General features: G+C 53.8%; 12 protein-coding genes across 12 annotated transcripts; 6 read left to right on the top strand and 6 right to left on the bottom strand.

Annotated features, from left to right (window-relative positions):
* Positions 1-488: 488 nt before the first annotated feature.
* Positions 489-2,896, bottom strand: BU25DRAFT_105846 (carotenoid oxygenase). The gene has a single exon (XM_033700290.1). It carries the CDS (start codon positions 2,716-2,718, stop codon positions 613-615), a length of 2,106 nt encoding a protein of 701 aa, XP_033560112.1. The 5' UTR covers positions 2,719-2,896; the 3' UTR covers positions 489-612.
* A 349-nt stretch (positions 2,897-3,245) lies between these two features.
* Positions 3,246-5,187, top strand: BU25DRAFT_371071 (Lycopene beta-cyclase; the record flags this gene model as incomplete). Its single annotated transcript, XM_033703972.1, has 3 exons — positions 3,246-3,268; positions 3,335-3,434; positions 3,482-5,187. 3 exons carry the CDS (start codon positions 3,246-3,248, stop codon positions 5,135-5,137), a joined length of 1,779 nt encoding a protein of 592 aa, XP_033560111.1. The 3' UTR covers positions 5,138-5,187.
* A 192-nt stretch (positions 5,188-5,379) lies between these two features.
* Positions 5,380-6,542, top strand: BU25DRAFT_345104 (phosphatidylinositol N-acetylglucosaminyltransferas-like protein subunit C; the record flags this gene model as incomplete). Its single annotated transcript, XM_033703026.1, has 3 exons — positions 5,380-5,518; positions 5,568-6,096; positions 6,146-6,542. The coding sequence occupies 3 exons, from the start codon at positions 5,380-5,382 to the stop codon at positions 6,540-6,542; spliced, it is 1,065 nt and encodes a 354-aa protein (XP_033560110.1).
* Positions 6,543-6,804: 262 nt separating this feature from the next.
* On the bottom strand, positions 6,805-7,443 carry BU25DRAFT_299753 (uncharacterized protein; the record flags this gene model as incomplete). The annotated part of the gene is made up of 1 exon (XM_033701964.1): positions 6,805-7,443. A coding segment is annotated over one exon (639 nt), but the record flags the coding sequence as incomplete, so codon positions are not given.
* A 989-nt stretch (positions 7,444-8,432) lies between these two features.
* BU25DRAFT_371067 (Annexin) lies at positions 8,433-10,748 on the top strand. Its single transcript, XM_033703971.1, has 2 exons — positions 8,433-10,248; positions 10,325-10,748. Exons 1-2 carry the CDS (start codon positions 8,524-8,526, stop codon positions 10,661-10,663), a joined length of 2,064 nt encoding a protein of 687 aa, XP_033560108.1. The 5' UTR covers positions 8,433-8,523; the 3' UTR covers positions 10,664-10,748.
* On the bottom strand, positions 10,749-13,604 carry BU25DRAFT_449644 (uncharacterized protein). Its single transcript, XM_033709650.1, has 2 exons — positions 13,145-13,604; positions 10,749-12,836 (listed from the first exon to the last, which is right to left on the bottom strand). The coding sequence occupies exons 1-2, from the start codon at positions 13,155-13,157 to the stop codon at positions 10,831-10,833; spliced, it is 2,019 nt and encodes a 672-aa protein (XP_033560107.1). The 5' UTR covers positions 13,158-13,604; the 3' UTR covers positions 10,749-10,830.
* A 101-nt stretch (positions 13,605-13,705) lies between these two features.
* Positions 13,706-15,004, top strand: BU25DRAFT_395984 (Di-copper centre-containing protein; the record flags this gene model as incomplete). The annotated part of the gene is made up of 4 exons (XM_033704810.1): positions 13,706-13,875; positions 13,935-14,115; positions 14,165-14,610; positions 14,668-15,004. The coding sequence occupies 4 exons, from the start codon at positions 13,706-13,708 to the stop codon at positions 15,002-15,004; spliced, it is 1,134 nt and encodes a 377-aa protein (XP_033560106.1).
* Positions 15,005-15,069: 65 nt separating this feature from the next.
* BU25DRAFT_371058 (phytoene desaturase) lies at positions 15,070-17,209 on the bottom strand. Its single transcript, XM_033703970.1, has 2 exons — positions 16,828-17,209; positions 15,070-16,777 (listed from the first exon to the last, which is right to left on the bottom strand). Exons 1-2 carry the CDS (start codon positions 16,993-16,995, stop codon positions 15,179-15,181), a joined length of 1,767 nt encoding a protein of 588 aa, XP_033560105.1. The 5' UTR covers positions 16,996-17,209; the 3' UTR covers positions 15,070-15,178.
* Positions 17,210-17,637: 428 nt separating this feature from the next.
* BU25DRAFT_105725 (NAD(P)-binding protein) lies at positions 17,638-18,991 on the top strand. Its single transcript, XM_033700289.1, has 3 exons — positions 17,638-18,066; positions 18,119-18,452; positions 18,527-18,991. Exons 1-3 carry the CDS (start codon positions 17,818-17,820, stop codon positions 18,784-18,786), a joined length of 843 nt encoding a protein of 280 aa, XP_033560104.1. The 5' UTR covers positions 17,638-17,817; the 3' UTR covers positions 18,787-18,991.
* Positions 18,992-19,103: 112 nt separating this feature from the next.
* Positions 19,104-19,873, bottom strand: BU25DRAFT_395977 (thioredoxin-like protein; the record flags this gene model as incomplete). The annotated part of the gene is made up of 2 exons (XM_033704809.1): positions 19,729-19,873; positions 19,104-19,662 (listed from the first exon to the last, which is right to left on the bottom strand). Exons 1-2 carry the CDS (start codon positions 19,821-19,823, stop codon positions 19,104-19,106), a joined length of 654 nt encoding a protein of 217 aa, XP_033560103.1. The 5' UTR covers positions 19,824-19,873.
* A 21-nt stretch (positions 19,874-19,894) lies between these two features.
* On the top strand, positions 19,895-20,841 carry BU25DRAFT_105625 (uncharacterized protein). Its single transcript, XM_033700287.1, has one exon. It carries the CDS (start codon positions 20,180-20,182, stop codon positions 20,738-20,740), a length of 561 nt encoding a protein of 186 aa, XP_033560102.1. The 5' UTR covers positions 19,895-20,179; the 3' UTR covers positions 20,741-20,841.
* A 150-nt stretch (positions 20,842-20,991) lies between these two features.
* Positions 20,992-21,961, bottom strand: BU25DRAFT_412162 (uncharacterized protein). Its single transcript, XM_033706734.1, has one exon. The coding sequence runs from the start codon at positions 21,955-21,957 to the stop codon at positions 21,070-21,072; it is 888 nt and encodes a 295-aa protein (XP_033560101.1). The 5' UTR covers positions 21,958-21,961; the 3' UTR covers positions 20,992-21,069.
* Positions 21,962-22,218: the final 257 nt, after the last annotated feature.

The following is a 22,218-nucleotide window of genomic DNA, read 5'->3' as shown; positions in this document are numbered from 1 at the left end:
ACCACCACAGATCGGCGCATCATAGAAAAGGCGTAGCCAAGCTTTGCAAGATTTGTGAGCCGAAAGCTTGGTATCTTTGCAGGGTGCCAGGATAGAAGTGGATGCAGTGATACAGCTTTTTGTTGGAGCATCTCCACAGCTCATTGTCAAACTGCGAGGAGATCTAACGGTCATGAGAAAAGGCACATATTCGATAGCGTAGCTCCAGGGTTGTGTCAGTCCACTTTGAAAGATCTGCGCGTCTCAAGGACCGACGTCGATGATCGCGGATGTTTCCATCTATCAACAGTTCAGGTGACTGCGTCATAAACCTGTATGGCCGTCGGGATTAACCCCACACATGCACATGCCATGTTGCAGGTGTGTTTAATAGTGATGGCAGTGACAAGCGCACCACGGCGCCGGTAGTTGCAAACGGTGTGATGGCGATTCTCATCAGCCGTCTTGATAGTTTAGACTTTAGGACTGAAGTTTCGAGTTTATTGGAAGAGCTCGTGCTTTGCGCAAATTGAACAATTAATTTGTGTGTCGTGAATTATTATCATTATGGACAATATGCATGCCTATGTGTAGCTTCAAACGCCGTATGCTCATGCTATGTGTACATTGGTATCAACCCAAACGCCCATGTATGCTTCGCTTGATGCGACTCCACCTGGTATCCGTAGCGGCTGCCGGCAGCGCCCGTACCATCTCCACTCCCTTCTGACGAGCGATCTGCTCCTCTGTGAACCAGTTGCCATGAAGACCATACGGAATGCGAGTTGGCAACTGGATTTTGCATTCGACTCGTGCCATCGTCTGAGCATCCAGAACCCAGAGTTCGCTCTTCGCATCCTCTTTACACTCGCCGTCCTCATTCAACTGGTGCTCGTCGAACACGTAGAAGACAAGGTAACCGTCGTCCTCGTCGAAAGCAGTATTCTTGTTGATTGCAGAACCGCGCCTTGAGCGAGGGATAAACGTAGCTTCCTGTCCGTAATGTTTTGGTGGGAACCTGAAGACCTTGATCGGATCGTTGGGGTCGCTGGAGGCCATGATCTGGCTGAGAGTACGGTTGTCTACACAGCCTGTAACTGCATCTGGTGGTTCGACTTGAGCCCTTACAAGCAGAGCTTTTACATCAAATCTGACAAGAATATCAATTTTGCTGGCTTTACCCAGCGCGGCGCCAAAAGATTCGTTTGACGTGCTGCAAGCGTAAATGTAGCGTGCAGAGTCCATGGCGGTCAAAGGCGAAACTGTAGGAAACTCTACGGGTATGGCCGCGAGGGCGAACTGGTGCGTGATGACATTTTCGGTTGCTGATTCCAAAGAGAATCTGTAATAGTACAGTCGACACTGTTCTTCGTCATCGTCGGATATTGGCAAACCTGAGGATGCGCCGAGTGAGTTGGGCACAGCATCTTTGTAAGATATCAAGGGTGATGTCTCGTCCATCTTTTCAGGATCCTGTCTGTCGACTTCATCATCGTATTTGGCGAAGAAAGACATGGGCTTCTCGCGTATTACGTCCTTATGGTTTGGGTGCGGCGGGGGCGTGATGTTTCCAGCACTGAATACAACAGAAGCAGACGTGAGGCGGCATGCCAGAAGGCTGACTGCGGCTACGTTACCATCAGCGTCATACTCATCCCACGTGTTGGCTGTGTGGAAGATGCAGCAACCATCGGTCTCGAACCAGCGCACCGCTTCTGGATGTTGACGGGGGAAGACACCATATCGAGAGGGCTTCCAGGGTTCGTACGCCACCACTGGTGAATTCTTCGCAAGGTTGAGAGGTGATAGACTAAGCGGAAGATCAAGGATGACAGTGTTGTGTTTGGACACACCGAAGTCATGCATGAGCTTTCCGCCTGTACACCCAGGGACCGCAGCGTTGATGATTCGACTTGCATCGTCCGATGAGTGGTGATCCTCGATATTCGAGCCCGTAGGCGGTATGAGTGAGTACTGGACATACGGTGGGGCAAAGCTGCAGTGGAATAGGACCAGTTCGCCCGTTGCGTTGTCGACTTTAGGGTGACCAGTACTCCATTCGCGCATCCAGCTCAACGGGCCTGTCCCACCAAGTGTAGGTTCTTCCTTCTTGTCCTCACTCTCAGGTTCGCCTTCTACTGTATTCCCGTCGAACCAGCCCACGGTTTCCAGCCCAGGTAGTGTAAGGCGCATAGGAGGGCCACTTTCGCATGTTGCCAATGCTCTTCCATCATGATATAGAACACTCGTATTGGCAACGCTAATGCGCTTGACGGCGAAGCCCGAGCCAGGTAGATGTGATAATAGAACGATAAAGACGGTGCGCATAATCCTCCAGATGATCCAGAAAAGGCTCGAAGCAGGGTTTGTCAAGGTTGCAATACTAGGCAAGATCGGTGTCCGGAGTGTGCTGCTCTCGACTTGAGACAGTAACACATCCGTCAGGACGAATTGGTTGACGAACTGAACATCAAGCTCGTTGGCATTGTTGGGTGAACGGCTGAACCAGACTCCTGAGAGCATGCCATCGCCGTCGAACCAGTGGGCCTCACGTCCAAGATCGGCATTGGCCATGGGGTTGCCTCCGTTACGAACATACATGCCGCCATTGAGTTCTTTGGGGAGGGTTCCCGTCCAGGTAACGGGCGTTGGCGTCCATGTTTGGGTTACCGGTGCGAAGTTTCCAGTAAGATACGGGTGCTTTTTGGCCTGCGTCTTGCTACGTCCATTGTAGGACATAATGAATTGACGGGTGCTGTTCGCATTGGAGCGGCGTGCTGAGGAAGTTCTCAAGGTTGTACAGCCTGGGATATTAGTCTGACAAGCATGTGGCACTCGGCATGACAGTATTCTGAGGTTTCACATGTCTGGCCAAACAGTTGATGGCGTGTTGACCGAACGAGCTCCAGGTACCATGATGCAATGCGCTGCAATATCATTGGCCGCTAATGCTTGCTTGACGTTGGGGTGCCACACCTGCCATGCCTAAAGTCAATGATGTCAGGCAAAAGCTTATCTGCTGCACAGATCTCATTCAGCGACGTGCACATGCAGTTTACGCTCTTTTCCATGCTCGCCGTGGTCGGCAATCGGCGGCGACGGAACGTGATCAAGATAGCGAGTGTTTAGTCCTTCCTGTGCCTGACGCCCTCTTGGTTTTCCGTTGCGGCTGCTAGTCTCTTCCCTGCATTGTGGTTCTTGAATTGACGTGAAATTGCACGTTTTTCGTTCCACGTTCGGGTCGACAGTCGCGACGATCTGCGACGATGGGCTCAGACTATGCGCTCGTGTACGTGAATGCGCCCTGTCCAGGATCTTCAGAACTCTGAACCATATGCTGATACGCAGTGACCAGCCATGTCAAGTACACCATCCCGCCGGCCGTGCTGCTCACGCTGCTCTACCGCCCGCTCTGGTCGAAACTTGATACCTACAGAGTCGGCTTTCTGGTGTTTGTATGTTTACCTGCATCCTACAGCATAACCCTATACTGACACTGCAGATCGCCGTTACCGCGACCATCCCATGGGACTCGTACCTTATTCGCACCGGCATATGGAGTTACCCAAGCCATGTAATCGTCGGCCTGACGCTGTTCGATATTCCTTTTGAAGAGGTCTTCTTCTTCGTGATACAGACCTACAACACCTCGCTGCTATATCTGCTGCTCAGCAAGCCTACATACCAGCCGACCTACCTGCGCGCCGCAACCCCCTCTTCACCGGCGCCTTGGAAATATCAGAAGTGGGGTGGACAGGTGGTTATATCTGCGATCATTGCATATGGGTGGTACTGCGTGAAGGCCAATGTGACCGGCACATACACAGGCTTGATTCTCGTCTGGGCAGGGCCAGTCTTATTGGGCTTATGGACACTGGCGTACCAGTTCATCCTTGGGCTCCCTCTGTCCAACACCGCGCTCCCTATCTGGCTGCCCACGATCTATCTCTGGATCATCGACACCTTGGCGTTGCGCAGAGGGACCTGGGTTATCAGCAGCGGCACAAAGCATGGCATTCACTTGTGGGATGGGCTGGAGATTGAAGAAGCATTGTTCTTCCTCGCCACGAACACGCTGATTGTGTTTGGTTTAGTCGCTTTTGACAATGCTCTTGCTATCCTGCACACCTTCCCCTCGCTATTCCCGGACCCAGCGCCTCAATTGCCGTCGCCGGTCATTCTCATGCAAGCGCTATTCGCGTCGCCAAAGAAGTACGACGAAGCCCGCCTTGAAGGTCTGAGAGAGGCTGTCCGCCGATTGAAGCGCAAGAGCAGGAGCTTCTATCTTGCATCTTCAACCTTCCAAGGGCTCCTTCGCACCGACCTACTGTTACTGTACTCCTTCTGCCGTGTTGCTGACGACCTGGTGGACAATGCTACCACGGCCCAAGAAGCGAAAGAATGGATTGCGCATCTGAACAAATTCTTGGACCTTGCGTATAGAGGACCAAGATCCAGACCTGCGCTTATCAAATTGGTTCACGAGCAGTTCCCTGCTGATACGCGTTCGGCTCTTGTGCAGCTGCCCACCGACAAATTGTCGCGCCAGCCACTGCAGGATCTGCTCCTTGGTTTCGACATGGACTTGGCTTTTGACACAGCAGCACCGCCAATCGCGAACGAGGACGACCTCAAACTTTACTCAGAGCGAGTTGCGGGCACGGTAGCTCAGATGTGCATCGAGCTCATCTTCCGCACATATCACAGCAGCCTGAGTAAGGAAGAGCAGCGCGCGGTAGAGAACGCCGGCAACCTAATGGGAGTAGCACTGCAATACGTCAACATCGCACGAGATATCGCTGTAGACGCCAAGATCGGTCGTGTGTATCTTCCCACAACATGGCTGTCAGAGGCAGGCTTGACTCAGGAGCAAGTTCTGAAGGAACCCGCAGGGCCGCGAATTGAAAGCATACGCAATCGTCTTCTGGACAACGCATTCAAGCTATACAACGGATCTAAGCACTCCATCGAGCAGCTGCCATCCGAAGCTGCAGGTCCAATAAGGGTAGCAGTCGAGAGTTACATGGAGATTGGGAGAACATTGCGACAAGAAGGGTATGTGGTGAAGGCCGGGCGCGCAACTGTGCCGAAATGGAGAAGGCTGCTTGTGGCCTGGCAGACACTGAACCAGACGAGCAAGTCTCGGTGCGGGCCGTAATCGTTGATTAGCGTATACCCATAAGATTAATGAACAAACTGCTTGAATAGACTGCTTGGTCGATATTTTCGGGTATTGGTGAAGTTCATTCACGCAATCGTGAATTGCCTGTAACATCAAGGTTCTATGCTCACCGGTGAAGGTACATTTGTGAGTGGGGCCAAACAAACGTCTTAGCGCGAACCTCCTAACCACCTCTTCTGCACCACGACACCACATCTGCTTCGCGCATGAACGGCAACATGGAGTCCAATCGGCTCCTGGATCCAGTAGATGCGTTCTTCAAGCCATCAGCCTCAGGGAGAAGGAGAAGAGAAGGACGCAGTACTAGCCGCAGGTCGAGGAGCCACTACAAAAAGCTGCTTTGGTTCAAGCAACCGTGTCAGTCCAACGCATAATCTGACGGTGAGTAAAAACTAATGGATCACAGTCCCTGACAACTACACGGATGAGAAGACGTTCCTCGATCACCTGCAGCGCAATCCGCGCCTGCAGCCATACGAGTTCTGGTCGCTCATGGCTGACGCAACCATCATCGTGCAGCATCTTGCATCAGTCGCAATCTTCTGTTGCTGTTTTGTCGCTATAATTCAAGGAAACGTCTCGCCATTATCAGTAGTAGGCTGGGCGACTTTGTGCACCGTGTTGGCCTGGGTCTTGTGGGATCGTTGGCAAGGACAAGAGCTGGAAACAACTGACGACACGCACGCAAAACCACCAGATGCAGGTGAAGCAAATAACTCGCATTCGGAACCAGTGCTGTCTCCGCCCTCTCGATATCAGCAGCGAGTGTCGACTGTGAAGTCGGCTGTACTGATCTACGCTGCTCTGCTAGGGCTCAGCCCTATACTCAAATCTTTGACAAAATCGACGACAAGCGATTCAATCTGGGCTATCAGCACGTGGCTGCTCATGATGAACGTGGCTTTCTTCGATTACAGCAGTGGGCCAGGGGCTCAGTAAGATGTATAAATGCTTTATTCGCTATGCACGCTAATAACGGTACAGACTTCCTGCGTCTATCTCAACAAACTCTGCCATGATGGCATCTACTGTTCTTGCTTCGCGCCTTCCATCTACTACACACGTCTTCTCTTTGACACTCTTCTCTATTGAAGTGTTTGGCCTCTTTCCGATCTTTCGTCGAGAACTTCGAGCTCGCTCCTGGCAAGGTCATCTCACCCTCACGATTGTGCTGGTAACGGCTGCGTGGGGCGGTGTCTTCGTGACTCTGACAGGCGGCGGAAAGGGTGCCTTCATCGCGGGTGTAGTGCTTGGAAGCTTCCTGACTTTCCTTGTGATGGGCATCTGCAGCTGGTGGCTGATCGGACTGCAGAAGTACAAAAATGAGATCCATGGTCCCTGGGACCCCGCGAGACCTATCATTCGGCGGCGTTGGGATTGAAGCCCTTTGTTGTAGGCTCCGTAACGTCTGAGTACCGGTTCTCATACCCAAACAAGGTGCAGGAGCCGTTCTCTGGCCAGGGGTCCGTGTGGCTTCTCCTCACAGAAGGGCCATACCAGTGTGGATCGACGTTCTTCAGCAGATGAGATACCGACACTACCTCCAGCTCCAGCTTACCATCTTGACGGGTCCATCTTACGATCTTCGACTCGTTTGACGCTCCGACAGTGGACCACATACGTGGAACCAGATCATCGACGCCGACATCATCACCTCCAACACAGTGGACTGGGGAGAAGGGAGCTCGCTTTGCCATCGCTGCACCTTTGCTTGCACCGATAACAACAATTCGCTCGAGACCTTGGATTTTTGACAGCATGTTTCTGAGTTGGTTCCAAAGCTCGACCCTCTTCATAGCAATCTTGGGCCACGATTCGAAGTTCAGCCGGAGGTACTTGAGCCCAGGAGCATCCACATGTAAGGAACCTAGTGACTTGTCCCACTGGCCATTGCCCCACGCGAGGTAGTGCAGCCATACGCAAGCTAGCCCAGGGTGGTTGGAGTGCATACTCTGCGCATCGATTTCGACATCCCGAATGCAGGCGCTGTGGACAGGTCTGAGTGACCTCAGGAAGGTGCTCATACGGTCGACGGTGCTGAAGCGGAAAGTATTCTGGGTAAACAATGATCGGCGGTCTGTCTCATGGTAGAGTCTGCGGCAGGTCTGCAACAGATCGACTCCCATCCTGCGAGAGACATCACCCTTCGAGGGCCCGCTGTTCGGGATTGGCTCAACGATAGCGCCATCGGCGGTGAAGCACAGATTGAAGATGATGTTCTTGATTTCTTGCGGTAGTTGGACGAGCTGCGATTGGGTTTGGAGGTTGTCTGGGTAGGCAATCATGGAGGACGGCATGATGGATGAAAGATTGAACAAACAGATGGGACAGTAAGACGTCCGACAGTGTCTTAGCTATATTGAATGCTTTGACCCAGGCACACAGACACCGCTTGATAGCAAGTTCAGTTGCACCGCTTCACCTTGCGACATGGCGTCGCGGCGTCCGGTTGTGGATCCGGTCCGAACGAAAGCGTTGAGCATGACTGGTCAGGACCAAGCAGATACGCACGTTCGTGTTGAAGATATGCCCTCATTCCATCATGTTCCTGAGCTATGAGCAATTCTGGCAGCCCTTTCAAAAACTTATCCAGGATTAGACTCTTAGGGCGGTGAATCGCCGTGCCTGACCGACCGGGCTACCCTGACATGCAGGTCAGTTTTCGCGAATCCTGCCGACAAGTGTGGACATGGGGCTCATGCCCACGTTATCGCTAATTGTTCAGGGCGAACGGTGACGTGTGAAGGCGAATAGTCCAAGTCCAAGTCTGACAGACCAGCAAGCGAGCGAGCTGACTGAAGTTTGGAGCACATGTCAACTCCTCGTGGCCATGCGGCTCAACTGCAGCGTTCGACACTCGTAGGGCAGTCTCACCGCCTTCGACCCACTGCGGTAGAGCCTCACGGGCACAAGCGACATTGAGCTGGACGCCCCCGCTGTTGCGGTTACTCCGCAATGGGGTCCAAAAGTCGTTCCCAGCCCGCACTGTGCTGCCAGCCTCCTGTGCGCGCGTAGACTGACGGTCGGCGGAGTGAGTCACTCAATCGACCTCCAAACAACAACCGTACTGTATCAGCGCTATGTCGTTGCGCCCAGATGACAGGTCGCGTCGGTCGCGCTCTAAGTCACCAGGTCGCGCAAGGGAGCGCAGCCGCAGTCGCAGCCACAGCCATGTGCGCGATGAATCTGGGCCGGGTCAGCATTACAGCGCAGCTGAGTATGCACCAATGGGCACCCCTCACTACGAGACCAGGCAGCCACTCGTGTATCCAACGTGAGTACTCCGCTTGAGCTTCAGGCTTCGAGCTCCAGGTCGCGCCTCGAACCATCCTGGCATAGATCACGCGACGAGTACTGAGACAATGGCGGCCAGAAGCGTAAACGAGCCCATCACCATGGGAAACTATGCAGACCTGCCTCCCGAGCAGCGCCCTGGCTACATGCAGCAGGCTCAAGCGGCCGGCCAATACCAGCCGCCCATCACCTACACGCAGCCGGGCAACATTCAATACACGACGACTCCAAACGTGGGACAGCAGTTCGCATACACAGCTACGCCCAAAGACCCAGCTTGGGGCTTCCAGTATGCGCAAGCGCCCGATAAGATCACATTCAGTGCGAAACCCGTCGTCAGCTCTGCCCAACAGCCGGCCATAAAACACACAGCCCAGCCAACGACTCCCGCGTATCCTCCACCGCCAGCGCAGGCTCAGTATGCCGCCAACCCACATGCTCCCGCGCCGCCGCCCGTGTCCCAGCCGCAGTACCCGCCGCCGCCTATGGGCACGCACTCTCCACGTCCAGAGCACCACCGCGCACAGTCGAGCTCTGGGGCGACGAGCACCTACGATGGTCGCAAGGTGGTCGAGATGGTACCGGGCGGCGGAGGAAAGCTCAATGCGCCGCCGTCGCCTGGTATGCGCCCGCACAGTCTTTCAGTGGGCGGTGGAGGTCGACCTGACGGGCTCACGCAGCGCATGGACAGGCTGTCTGTGAGCGGGAGCCGGCCAGACCTGCAGAACATTGTCCCTGGAGGTATGCCAGGAGGGTTCCCAGGCGGCGGTCTGCCTCCACCGAGTCCGCTGTTGGAGGCGTACCAGGGCGTGTACCAGTCGATCAGCCCCATGCCACAGGCTATGATGCTCGACGACGACGACATCGATCACCTACAACCCCTCGACAGCCTCTCCCCGCGTGAGTCCAGACAATCCTTCCAAGGCAGGCATCGCGCCCATTCACGATCAGGCCGCTCACCAAGCCCGCTTCCTCCATCCAAGCACAAAGACAAGCTCGCCCTCGCAGCCTACAATTCCTCCGCACGCGACCCCTACGACCCCTTCGATGACCGCGACCGCGACCGCGATCGCCGCGACAACGGCCGAAAAAAAGAAGAGCGCCGCGCCAGAGTCTACGACGCCGAACCCGACGCCCTCGCCATCGTCGACGCCCTCTCCGCACGCACCCCCAACCTCGACACCCTCATCGACATCCTCCCCGTCCTCAGCCACGACCAGATGCTCGAGCTGCGCACAGAATACAAGCGCCACTGCAAGGTGCAAGGCCGCGGCATCAACATCGCAAAACACATCAAACTAAAGACCTCTGGCAACTTCGGCAAAATCGCATACGTGACGGCGCTGGGGTGCTACGAGGGCGAAGGATACTGGGCAAACTACTGGTACCAGTCCAACTCGGCGCGTCGCGAGCTGCTCATCGAAGCGCTCATGGGTCGTCAAAACCACGAAATCAGGGCTATCTGCGACTCGTTCAAGGACAAGCGCTATTCAGACAGTCTGGTCAAGTGCATGGACAAAGAGCTCAAAGCAGATAAGTTCCGGAAAGCCGTGCTCATGGCGCTGGAAGGCGAACGGCAGGAGGAGAGCGACGTGTGGCCCGTCGAGTACAGGAACCGCGATGTAGACACGCTGTACAAGGCGCTGAAGGCGCGGGAGGGCGGCGAGTCGGCGATTCTGGGCATCGTGGTTATGCGGTCGGATGCGCATTTGCGCGAGTGCCTGAGGACGTATGAGCGGAAATACCAGGGGAGTTTTGCAAGGGACTGTTTAAGGAAGAGTAACAACCTCGTCGTAAGTCTCACAACTCTAGCTCGCCTTTTCTTTTCCACACGTTATGGAGACGCAGCAGCTGACGAATACTGTGTAGGGCGAAGTCATAGCGCACATCCTCAACGGCGTAATCAACCGCCCCGCGCGCGACGCCATGCTCCTGCACCACGCACTCATGGACCTCATCGAGCCGTCCTCCTCGTCCAACGGCCGTTCTTCACGCGAGAATACCTCGTCATCCAAACACGAACGGCAGCAGCGCTACGAGCTTCTCATCTCCAGACTCGTGCGCTTGCACTGGGAGCGCATGCACTTGGCGCGCGTCAAGAGCGAGTACGAGGAGAAGTACGGGAGGATGGTGGAAGAAGATGTTGAGGAGGCGACGAAGGGCGATTTTAGGGAGTTTTGTATTGCGTTGTGTCAGACGGGGAGGTAGTTGTGGACACCGTGAAGAAGGATGTGGAGAGAGATGATATTGATACCTCAGCATGACTAAAATGAATTATGGCAGAGCCATTGCGGTTTGCATTGTTTGTGACTAGCATATTCTTCTCTTCTACTTTTGACAGCTTGGTATCATCGACATTGAAGCGTCGAAACGCATTACCCAATCCAAATGTGGTTGTCTGAAGTACCCGTCTGCCCCGATGACAGTATGTCCGCAGGCGCAGGAAGATTATGTACAGCGTTCCTAGCACTGGCATTCGGCACGTATGGGAAGACTATGTTCGGCAGGTTTGGCGTACGCATATCGTGCTGTGCCCTGGACGTGGACGTGCTCGCACTGTTTGCAGGTAGCGAATGCTTCAACGGTCCAGGAGGTGGTAGCGAGGGTGGCGGGGCTGCAGTGGAAGGATTCATGTAGCTCCAGTGGGCTGTGGATGGTAATTTGAGCGTGGCCAGAGGGTTGATATGGAGACCGTCGCTTGCGGTGAATGGGTTGTAGAGCAGATCGCTGGCCACATGAGTGGTCGCCTGGGTATTCGCTGATACTGCAGTCGTCGAAGGCAGAGCCGCAGAGTTCTCGTCGGCCCACTGTAGGATGTTGCGGTTCAAGACGATAGGACTTCGGTCGCCCTCGTCATCATCGAACGTGAGATCGGTGATCGGGTCGAACGTAGGCCGCAGTGATTCAGCTTGCGACGTTGTAGCGACCGGCATGAGGGTGGTGACGGATGGTACATTGGGCGTAATAGTCACCAATGTATGAGCAGTCAACTTGTCATTCTTGTCAGACGTCGTAACGGTTGTTGTAGTAGGATGTCTTGATGCTCGCGCTCCTTGTGCTTTGATCACTTCTGCCCGATCTTTGAGTGCGCGCTCCTCTTTGGGCTTCAGCTTATAGCCAGCTTGGGCGAAGAGATCCGGGTACCTGATACGAAAGCGGTCGCGCAAGTCCGTAGGATGGCGCATACCGAAACCCAATTCGAAGTCATCACGCATTGAGTGCCATACAGCGCCATGCCGCTTGAAGCCTTTGAGTAGGTTCTTGTCGTCCGTATCACTGAACTCACGGCGCGCTCGACGCTTACTTTTGAGGAATGGGCCGTGGATTTCTGGCTTGCTTGTAGCAGCTTGGTCGATCAAGTTTGTCTCTTCGGAAGTTGTTCGCTGAATGGGCGGGGCAGGATGGACTGTTACGTCTTCGATAGGCGCAAGGCTGGCGTGGCTAACTGGGTCGCCAGTCTCTGTCGGTTTTGCCGTTGTTGACCCCTCCGGTATAGCTGCTTTCCTGGCTTTGAGTCCTTCTCCAGGACGGCATATTCGGAATCGATCCTTCAAATCCACTGCGGTTCGCGCCTGAAAGTGGAACTCTGTACACTCAAGTATCTGTTTCCATCTGCCGATACCGAACCTGCTGACTCCGATGAGCAAGTCTTCTGTCTCTTTCTGTGACCACCTGGTCCGCTTTCGCGGTGCCTTGACTTTACTCTGAACTCTACTCGTAGTCTGGGCCACTGGTAGAGAGTCTGCCGTAAACTCAGTACTCCATTCATGCTCTTGAAGTCCTTCTCTATGGCTAAGTGCGGTTGTTGTTTGTCCTACATGGTTGCTTTCGACTTCGTTCCCCTTCCGTTGCGGGACTCGAGGTTTGGCCAGCTCCTCAGTGCCGCTCGTGGGGAAGGTACTTCCAAGATTGAACCGATCACCGACATCGCTTACAATTCCACTTCTGTCGCTGGTAATGGGCGGAAACAATCTATTCTTGGGTGGTAGTGGAGGAGGCTGATGTAGACCCTGCAGCAGTGGCGGAATTCTGGGCCTCTTCGCAGTCTTTCGTGGCACCTGTGGGGGTTTTGGCAACTGAATCAACGAAGCATCGCCTCCAGAGTATCCAACAGAGTTGTGGTGTTCGTCTCGTCTGCGTGCATCTGGTGAAATTGCCGTAGGGCCTGAAATTGGACCATCTTTCCTGATACCAAAGGCTGCATGTTGTGGCGTTTGACGACCAGACGGAGACTGGAATGTATGAGATGAAGACACTGAGTCATTCAAGACTTGTGCGATCGGTGCACTAGAATGCGCTTGCGATGAGGCCTTGTTCCTGATATCGACATGATCATGGGGGCCGCGAGATGCACGGTCTGAGCGTGCCTCGACAGCGCCAGCTGCGGACTCAATATAACGGGGGGCAATAGGTAAAGCAGTTGTCAGTACAGAAGGATCAAGAGTAAGTCTTTTGTAAGGTGACTGATCGAGCAACGTTGCTATCCGAGGTTCCATAAGGGCAAGAGTGAGGTGTCGGTCGGGGGAATGACAGGAGGAAGGCAGAGGCGAGGCTAGCGTCGTCCCTGCCCAACCGCGCCAATCTCTCAATTTCTTACAACACTTCGCCTCAAGGTAAGATGCACATGACGCCAGATCCCATTCGAATTCTGGTGTGATTCCTGTTGACAATCTCGAAAAACGAACATACACGAATACCACATTCTGGGTTCCTGTACGTGCCCACCAGACCCCCTGCAAACCAGTGGAGATCTCGACCGGTCTGGATACCCGTTACACTTAATACAGGGCTTGATTAACCGCAGCTGTCACACTTCCGAACGAGATGCCAAGATGCGAGTCTTCCTGATTCGTAGACACAATGGGAGTTATTGCAAGAGCCAGATTGCGGGATACCTGAATACTTGAGCACCTCTTCCCACGCACAGTTTTCTTGAGCGACCACCGTTCCGACGGTCTATGGAAACGCTTCGCAGCTGAACTCGATCTCAGATCCTCACATGATATCTCGGAGCTTTTTTTTTCTTTGCCAGGATATGTTGACACCTCATCCGCTCGCAAATCGGAAGAAATAAGCCGAGCACCCTTCGCGCTTCTGGCATGTCGGGGGTGTTGCAGTAGAGCCAATAGATACACCTGTAGCTGCGCACAGAGCTGTCAGTAATGTGGAAATCTTAAACTACAAAAGCTCGAGCTGCCGTCTATGATCAATTTTTTGGCGCTGTTTCTCTACTTTGTGGTCGCTTTCAATATGTTGGTGCCCGTCGTTCAAGTCTTGGCTTTGGCTGCGACAGTCCAGTCAGCTGTAAGGACTCGAGATGCCGCGGAAGACTTACAGCGTCAGGCAATCACAGCACTCAGGAAGGTCAAGGTAAATGGTACTGATTGCTCTGTATCCAACGCTGCTGTTCGAAAAGACTGGTACGTACTTCGTCTCGCAGAGCAGAGGACGCTTGATCGGAGACTTATGCAAGAGTTAGGGACTCAATGTCAGGCAAGGAACGCAAAGCATACACGACTGCCGTACAGTGCATGCTTTCTTCCCCATCGAAGTCTGACCCAGCATTGGTCCCAGGGGCGCGCAACAGATACGATGATTTTGTTGGGCAACACATAAATCAAACTCTGACCATCCACGGCACCGGAAACTTCCTAACATGGGTGAGTACCTGTACACAAGTCTGGCTCTAACAACCCTGATTCCATTCAGCACCGACTCTTCGTCTACTCGTACGAGAAAGCACTACAAGAAGAATGCTCATACAAGGGCTACCAGCCATACTGGAACTGGTTCTCCTACCAAGACGACCTGAAGCAGTCCCCCGTATTCGACGGCTCCGCAACAAGCATGAGCGGCGACGGTTCCTATATCTTCCACAACGGCAGCGTAGGCGGCGGCGGCACCATCTTCCTTCCTTCAGGAGAAGGGGGCGGATGTCTCCAGGATGGTCCCTTCAAAGGCATGGTTGCGAACCTTGGTCCTGTATCCCCAACGATGAGAGGCCAAACGAAGGTCAACGGCAGCCTGTCATACAATCCTCGCTGTTTGAAGCGCGATTTGACCACTTATGCATCTTCGAACTGGCTTACGGTCGAGAACTTCCTGAACTTGACCACTGGAGATGCTTCGAAGTCCATCATGCTTTTCCAGAACGAGTAAGTAGAAATATAGAGTCGAAACACATGTCTAAGGCTGTTACTGACCCCTTTCAGGCTGCAAGGACGCTTTCCTGACGGGTTTCTCGGCCTCCACGCCGCCGGCCATTTCAGCATCGGCGGCGACGCTGGAGACATCTTCTCGTCGCCGGTAGATCCAGCCTTTTTCCTGCATCATGCAATGCTTGACAGAGTCTACTGGATCTGGCAAGCCTTGCACAGGGAGCAGGCGAACACGGTCGCTGGCACACTGACGCTTAACAATAAACCACCGAGTCGTAATACTACTCTGGAAGATTTGATACAGATGAACTGGTTGAACGTGGAGGCTATGCCGATTGGAGATCTGACTGATACTCTGGGGGAGAAGCCGTTGTGCTACATCTATCAGTAAGGAGAGGTGCGAACCTGGGCATGTGCATACATAATAGGCGTCGATGAAAGTATCGTTTGATCATTATAGAGATGCATTAGGGCTATGAACGTTAACTCCTCCACTATCATCATCAGTCTAGGCAGGTCTCTGTGATCTACGGTATCAACCTCGTCCCAAGCGCGACTGCGTGACTCACGACAAAACACTCAGCCCTTGACTTGTCCCACTCCACAGGTAAATCGCAACTAACGTGAGGAAAACCGGCACCCACCACTGCAACCAAATCGAGTACGCCGTCTTGCTCTGCACATCCAAATGGCTCTTCAGCGGAACCCTCCACTTCTGCATAACCCTGTACTCTTCCTTCATGGTCGCCGCTTCTCCCTGATCCATACGCTTCGGCTCCATCCTCAGCTTCGCCAACACCTCATCACTGACCAGCTTCGCGCCCGCAAGCACAATCGGCACACCGGTTCCAGGATGCGCGCTCGCGCCGACAAAGTACAAGTCCTCAATGGACGCGTGCTTGGTCTTGGGGCGGAAAGCAAGGACGTTAAAGAACGAGTGCGAAAGACCCAAGATGGCGCCGCGGTCGAGGTTGAATGTGGATTTCCAGGTCACAGGTGTGTTGATGACTTCGTCGACGATATGAGCGCCGACGTTGATGTTGAGGCGTGCTTCGATGATCTTGAGGATCGTGTCGCGCGCCATCTGGACCATGGCGTTGAAGTCCTGAGTGCGCCCGGAGCTGTCCTTGGAACCCTTATGGGAGTCGGAGCCGTAGTCTTCAAGGTGGCCTACGGGGACGAGAATAACGAGGGAGTCACAGCCCTTAGGTGCTGCGGATGGGTCGACGCGTGAGGGCACGTTGACGTAGAAGCTGGGTTGGTCGGGGATGAGGTGCTTCTTGAAGATGCTGTCGAAGGACTCTTTGTAGTCTTCGGCGAGGAAGATGTTGTGTGCTGAGAGTTCAGGGAATTGTTTGTCCAGTGCCCAGTAGAATGATATGCTCGAACATGAAGCTTTGCGGCCCTGGAGGGATTTGGCGTAGCTGGATGATGGGAGGAGTTCGTTGTAGGCGTATGTCAAATCGGCATTGCAGACAACCAGATCTGCGGTGAGGGGCGGCCTGCCGTCCTGGAATGTGACTCCCGTTGCGCGTTTCCCATCATCGGAGAGCTGTATCCCTGATATAGGGCTGTTGAACATGTACTCGACACCATTTCGCTCACCAATGTTGACCAGAGCCTCGATGACCTTGTGGAAACCACCGATGGGATACCAGATCCCCTCAGCGAGTTCTGTGTACTGCAGAAGACTGTATGTTCCAGGAGCATCGAATGGACTCATACCCATGTACATACTCGCAAATGTGAAAACCCTTCGTAATCTTTCGGTGCGGAAGTAGATGCTGGCTCGTGTGTAAATGCTCTCAAAGGGATGCAGAGCAATCAAATGGCGCAAGAAACTTGGACGAACCATACTGAAAAGCGAATAGAAATTCCTCTTCAGCACATGGATGACGGACAACTCGTAGTGACGATGCGACTCCTGCAGGAAACCAAGATAGCGCTCGAAGCCATCTTTACCCTCAAATCGCTCCACCTCTTCTTTCATGACCGCGACATCGGTTGATAGCTTGAAATTTGTCCCGTCATGGAAATGGACATTGTAGTTAGGATTGCACTTGACCAGGTGAACGCCTTCATCTTCCAGTGATGTACCAAGGTCCTGGAATGTCTCTTTGAACAGCTCGGGCAAGAGGAGGAGACTGGGTCCTTGGTCAAATCTCTATCACCATGTCAGTCCCAAGCTCAACTTCGACATCAGGAGTAGCATACGTAGCCGTCGCGATGTATCAGACTGCACCTCCCACCCGAGAAATCATTTTTCTCAACAAGCGTGACTTTGCAACCCGCCTGGGCGAGGCGCGCGGCCGTCGCAACACCACCAGCACCAGCACCAACAACGATCACACTCGGGCGCGCGTCGAACTCTTGCTTTCCCATCTTGAAGAAGTGGAATTGGTGATCTTAGGGCTAGGAACAATCGCGTGGTAAGAATGCGACTTTACGCGGTTCTTACAAGTGGCGCAGGCATCCTAATCCACCAAGTCATGACGTTGTGATAAGTGAGTTCAGTAGTGAGTGGAGCCCCCGAGAGGGCCGCTACCACACGATAGCAATCCTTTAAGCCATCGCAATTGCCGCTTGCATGTGATCGAGGGTAAATTTGCTACTACAAAATGCGTTAAACTTGCAACGTGCTTGACATGTGCAGCTTGCTGTGATATGCAGCAGCTTCAGCCGCACCGCCGCTGCCGGATCATCCAATCGGTTCGACCCGAACGTCGATGCGCACTGCGTTTCCTTCAACCAAGAAAGAAGTTCTGAGGACCGCTCAGCTACCCTGCTACCACCTCCCAGAGTATCACGCACAAGCTTCTCCGCTGTCTCGGTGCATGTTTGCATGCGTCGCACATCCTGCGGGTACAGGTCCCGATGGTCTTGCTGAAGAACTGAGTACAAGCACCATCCAAAAATGAGACAGACTGTGATCAGAACGACGACTCATACTTCATGACCGAGCATCCGAATTGACATCACATATGGATGGGCCAGACGCTGTGAGTAACGACGCTTCCGCTGCGCTTACAACGGCAGCTCTTGGCCTCACCTCATAGCAACGTCACTCCTCAAATAGTCAAATAGGTAAATACACAAATGCGGAAGCTACAGCTAAAGAGTCTCAAAAGCACACTGTAAATCCACAACCAAATCAACCCCAGTCTCATACCCAAGAATACCACACTGAAACACTCGATTCACAACATGAAGATTGCTATCACAGGAGCCCGAGGCACCGTCGGTCAAGAGGTGGTTAAGCTGTGCGCCAAAGCAGGCTACTCGACAGTCCAAGTCAACCGCACAGATGAGAAGAACAAGGGCATCGAGAACACAGAAATGCGCACAGCAGACGCAGCATCAGATTACGATGCGACGGTAAAAGCGTTCAAGGGCTGCGATGCAGTCATCCACCTCGCAGCAATCCCAAACCCCGTGGGCACCGAGGACCACAAGGTACATCCGCCCACCTCGTTCCAAGAAACATTATACTGATGGTGCTGATTAGGTGCACTCCAACAACGTCAACTCTGCCTTCAACGGGTTCCGCGCCTGCGGCGAACTCGGCATCAAGAAGATCTGCTACGCATCCAGCGTGAACGCAATCGGCCTCGCCTACGCCAACCAGCCGCTGAAATTCCCCTACTTCCCCATAGACGAAGACTACCCCGTGAATCCGACCGACTCGTACGCGCTGGCGAAGCACGAGGCCGAAACCCAGGCCAGAGCGTTCGTGAACTGGTTCCCTGGGACCAAGATTGCGCTGATGCGCATCCATGAGGTCGCGCCGAAGGAAGATGTCAAGGATGAGCATGATGAGAATTGGCAGGAGGCTGCTGTTGGTACGTATCCTCCCTAAGTCCTCCTTGTTTCAACCCATCAAATACTCCAGGACCGTATGCTAATTGACACGTAGGCCAGTTATGGGGCTGGGTGCACCCGCAAGCCACAGCGCGCGCCTGTCTTGCTGCGCTCGAGAAGGCAGATAACTATGAGGGCGCGGAGATCTTCAACGTCATTGCGCCTGATACTACGCAGATGACGCCTTCGAAGGAGCTAGCGAAGAAGTACTACCCTGATACTGAGATTCGTGAGGGACTGGAGGGTAATGCTGCCTTTTGGACGACGGACAAGGTAAAGAAGGTGCTGGGGTGGGAGCACACTGAGAAGCAGTAGAGGGGAGATGGTGTAAGGACTGTGTAGTCTCTGGAAGAGTGACCTTTGCAGACGATTACGAACGTTAGCAATAAGAGCACAATGCGATATGATGCCTCTGCGTAATACAATGAGTTCGGCAATTGTGAGTCTGAAGGTGTCCCAAGGCTTAAAAGTCTATTGATGCCATTCTACGATCTACAAACAGCCACTCTCACACCTGCCCCAAGCAAGCATGTCGTCGCCGTCTCAAACGCATGTCTATACTAGCGCCATCCGCAATGCCGGTTCAAAATAATGCAACACAGTGACGCTTCCAGTGATACCTCAAAACACGCTCAGTGAGTGCCGTTGGTAGCCTTGGCATCACTCATCTTCTCATCCAAGTTCTTGCTATGGTACTCCTTGATGCCCTCGGGCGTAGCCTTGATGGTGTCCATGCCCGGGTTCCAGTTCGCAGGGCAAACCTCGCCGTACTTGTCTGTGAACTGGAAGGCGTCGATCAGACGCAGGGCCTCGTCAACGCTACGGCCAACAGGGAGATCGTTGATGGTGATCTGGCGGAGCACACCGTTGGGGTCAATGAGGAACAGGCCGCGCAGCGCAATGCCCTCCTCCTCGATCAGAACGCCGTAGTCCTTGCTGATGGTATGGTTCTTGTCCGACAACAGCGGGATGTTGATCTTGCCGAGGCCGCCGTCCTTCTTCGAGGCGCTGGTCCAGGCCAGCAGCGAGTACTCGGAGTCTGTGGATGCGAAGACGACGCGGGCTCCGCGCGCTTCGAAGTCGGAGGCGCGGTCACTGAAGGCGAGGATCTCGGTCGGGCAGACGAAGGTCCAGGCCATGGGGACGAAGCCCAGGACAAGCCATTGCTTGTTGGATGTGTACTGGGTGAGGCTGACATCTGTATAGTGTTAGCATGCTCCCATTGTAACGAATGAGCCTTATAGAAAGTAGGTGAACGCACCCTCGAAGGTGCCGTCAACGACAGCGGTGCCAGAGAAGGCGGGCGCAGGCCTCTGCACGCGGGCCTTGGGTGTGTAGGCGGGGAAAGACATGGTGGTTCTTAAAGCTCGAGTAGTGCAACGGGTCGGAGGTCCGATGTCAGGTAACGGTTGCTTAAGTATTTGGCTGGCAGCACAGCTTCTGTGAAGCAGTCGAGATTCTTAGGGTGTAGGTGAGAAATAAATAAAAGACCGCAAGAGCAGATATCAGCAGATAATTTGCAACAAGACGGTAAAACGCGTGCCTAGTTTGGGCTTAGGGCGTAGGTAGATGTCGGACGGATGTCGGTGTGGCGGGCTCGGAGCAGACGAGGGCGGTGAATTATATAGCAGTAGTGCAATGGTGAACCACCTGTGCAAGGGACGCATCAGTCTATTAAAGACTTTTCTGATCCTGCCTGGCCACGAGCATGTGCAGCGGCCCGTTACAAAACTTCCGTCATCGGCGACTTCGGCATCATGGTCCAGGCACGCCTGCTTACACAGTGCTCATGGCGCAATGCTGTGTCCACTTATCTGCCCTTAGTCGCTCGCATTGTGCTGCATCTGATAACGACGCAACCCACCTGCGATGTCACTGCGGCTCTGCGGTGCAGAGAGCCAGCACGGCGCCGTCTTATCGAACCCTTGGAAGACGCGGTACCTGCATGAAGTCACAGGAGAGTGGCTTGGAAAGTAGAGCCGCGTCTTGCCGATCACGAGGCTTCGCGCAATGTACGTGCAAGTTGACGCGACGCCTTGAAAGGATCACTAGCGTGGAGATTTGTCTTATCAGATGCTCGTCTGATAGCGGCATCTCTCGCCGTCTCTCCCCACGCTTGCATGCCCTCCGTGAGCCCTTGGACAATTTTGACGGTCCTCGGGGCGCACAGGTGGAGCACTTCTTCTGTCGTGGACTCGTGGATGGATGCGAGTGGCTAAGCGCTCGGCATCTCGAGTCATGGGATTCTTACAAAGTGCTCACGTTCTAGTCCGGACGTTTACAAAGCTTCACGCTGCTCATCGAGACATGAACGAATTTTCAAAAAGTCTTGGACATGACGAACGCTGATCGAGATGGTCCTGCATTGAGTCGAAGCTCACGGGCCATGTTCGGCCGATTGCGGCGCTGTGAGCACCTTATTGGCACGACATGGTTGGGAATCAAGTACAGCTGTTTCACAAGCGAGCACCATATCCGGTTTGTCTCATACAGAACATGGAATCCACGTGAAAGAATTGCGTTGTTCATTCAAGGCTCTGGGTATCGTAAGTAAATATCAGCGAACGCCTGCTGTGAGACCACCAAATCAAGCTTCTCCTAAACCGAAAGCCTGCGCAGCAAGCCGCTGAGTGGTCCAACAGCCTTTGTGCTTGACACAACATCTCGGCTTCCTCCCTTTGCCCGGCAAATAGCTTTCTCGACCCTGCCGTCCTTGGTGACCACGAGTACTGCCGTGCGTCCGTCTGACCAAGTGACCGTGACCTGCCGAACGGCAGCATCTGCCTCAATATCCAAGATGCGAATTGGGCCATTGCCATCATCCTCCTCGGCATCTGAGCTGTCATCGCTCACAAACGCATTCAGCACCCTGCCCCCAGAGATGACATCGACTCCAACATCATCTTCTGCCTGCGTATCGGGCAGCTTTGCCTCCTTCCTCAGATCCTGTACAACTTGGAACCGCATATGCCAACTGACCAATTCTCTCCTCATTGCTCGTCCAAACCTGACAAGGTCCTGCTCTGGATCTTTTGCGCCATCGCCGTCCTTTGCGCCTTGCGGTAACCACTTATTGGTTAGCTGCTGTAATGGAATACAGGACGGTATCGTGTGTTTGTGGATTCTCAATCGTTTCGAGTCTCCGTGCTTGTTCAGTGTGAAGAGGATGTGGTAGGTGTCGACGAAGCCACCGTTGATAGGCACCTCGATGCTGATGCCAAGTATGTCTCCATTGTTTACCGCGTATGGATCGGGGTCTTTGACTTTGTACGCGGTCACACCTGCGCAGGCGCGATATGTGTTCTCGAGGTTTCGTTTCGACTGCTGGTCGATTATGCGCTTTGCGATCGCATCGTTACCGAGACGCGCCGCGAGGTGGGGCTGCGAGAGGAGGACTGAGCATAGGTTTGCGCGGTGTGCTTTTAGCGTCGCTATGCGGGCATGTAGGTCGCTGATGTCGGAGTCCAATTGGTCGGCAGACTCCATCGTGGAGGTGTTGTTTGTCTTGTCGCAACGTCAAGTCCAAGGTTGATACCAAGCACTGCCGAACGCGACCGCACGTGCCAGACAGGGTTGACGTGTGGGAACCGCGTCGCCTCCCGGGGCCGCTAATAGAATGAGGACACGGTTCCCATCCAGGAACAAGGGTCACAGCACCGTCACTGTACCAGTGCTGCCCGCATTCGAGTACTACGGTCTTCTACACATTTCTTTTTACTTTTCCAAGTCGCTCCTTCTCCCTTTTAC

This window comes from Macroventuria anomochaeta (assembly GCF_010093625.1).
Source record: "Macroventuria anomochaeta strain CBS 525.71 unplaced genomic scaffold BU25scaffold_23, whole genome shotgun sequence".
In the NCBI taxonomy this organism is placed as follows: domain Eukaryota; kingdom Fungi; phylum Ascomycota; class Dothideomycetes; order Pleosporales; family Didymellaceae; genus Macroventuria; species Macroventuria anomochaeta.
This window is presented reverse-complemented; position numbering and strand designations above follow the sequence as displayed.

Bases quoted from the DNA above. Each gene is read 5' to 3' on its own strand.
- BU25DRAFT_105846 (XM_033700290.1), bottom strand. From the start codon at position 2,718: ATGTCCTACAATGGACGTAGCAAGACGCAGGCCAAAAAGCACCCGTAT.
- BU25DRAFT_105625 (XM_033700287.1), top strand. From the start codon at position 20,180: ATGTGCAGCGGCCCGTTACAAAACTTCCGTCATCGGCGACTTCGGCAT.
- BU25DRAFT_412162 (XM_033706734.1), bottom strand. From the start codon at position 21,957: ATGGAGTCTGCCGACCAATTGGACTCCGACATCAGCGACCTACATGCC.
- BU25DRAFT_371058 (XM_033703970.1), bottom strand. From the start codon at position 16,995: ATGGGAAAGCAAGAGTTCGACGCGCGCCCGAGTGTGATCGTTGTTGGT. The intron at 16,778-16,827 runs GTATGCTACTCC...ACATGGTGATAG, and splicing joins TGATACATCGCGACGGCTAC to AGATTTGACCAAGGACCCAG.
- BU25DRAFT_371067 (XM_033703971.1), top strand. From the start codon at position 8,524: ATGGCGGCCAGAAGCGTAAACGAGCCCATCACCATGGGAAACTATGCA. The intron at 10,249-10,324 runs GTAAGTCTCACA...AATACTGTGTAG, and splicing joins GGAAGAGTAACAACCTCGTC to GGCGAAGTCATAGCGCACAT.
- BU25DRAFT_105725 (XM_033700289.1), top strand. From the start codon at position 17,818: ATGAAGATTGCTATCACAGGAGCCCGAGGCACCGTCGGTCAAGAGGTG. The intron at 18,067-18,118 runs GTACATCCGCCC...GGTGCTGATTAG, and splicing joins TGGGCACCGAGGACCACAAG to GTGCACTCCAACAACGTCAA. The intron at 18,453-18,526 runs GTACGTATCCTC...ATTGACACGTAG, and splicing joins TTGGCAGGAGGCTGCTGTTG to GCCAGTTATGGGGCTGGGTG.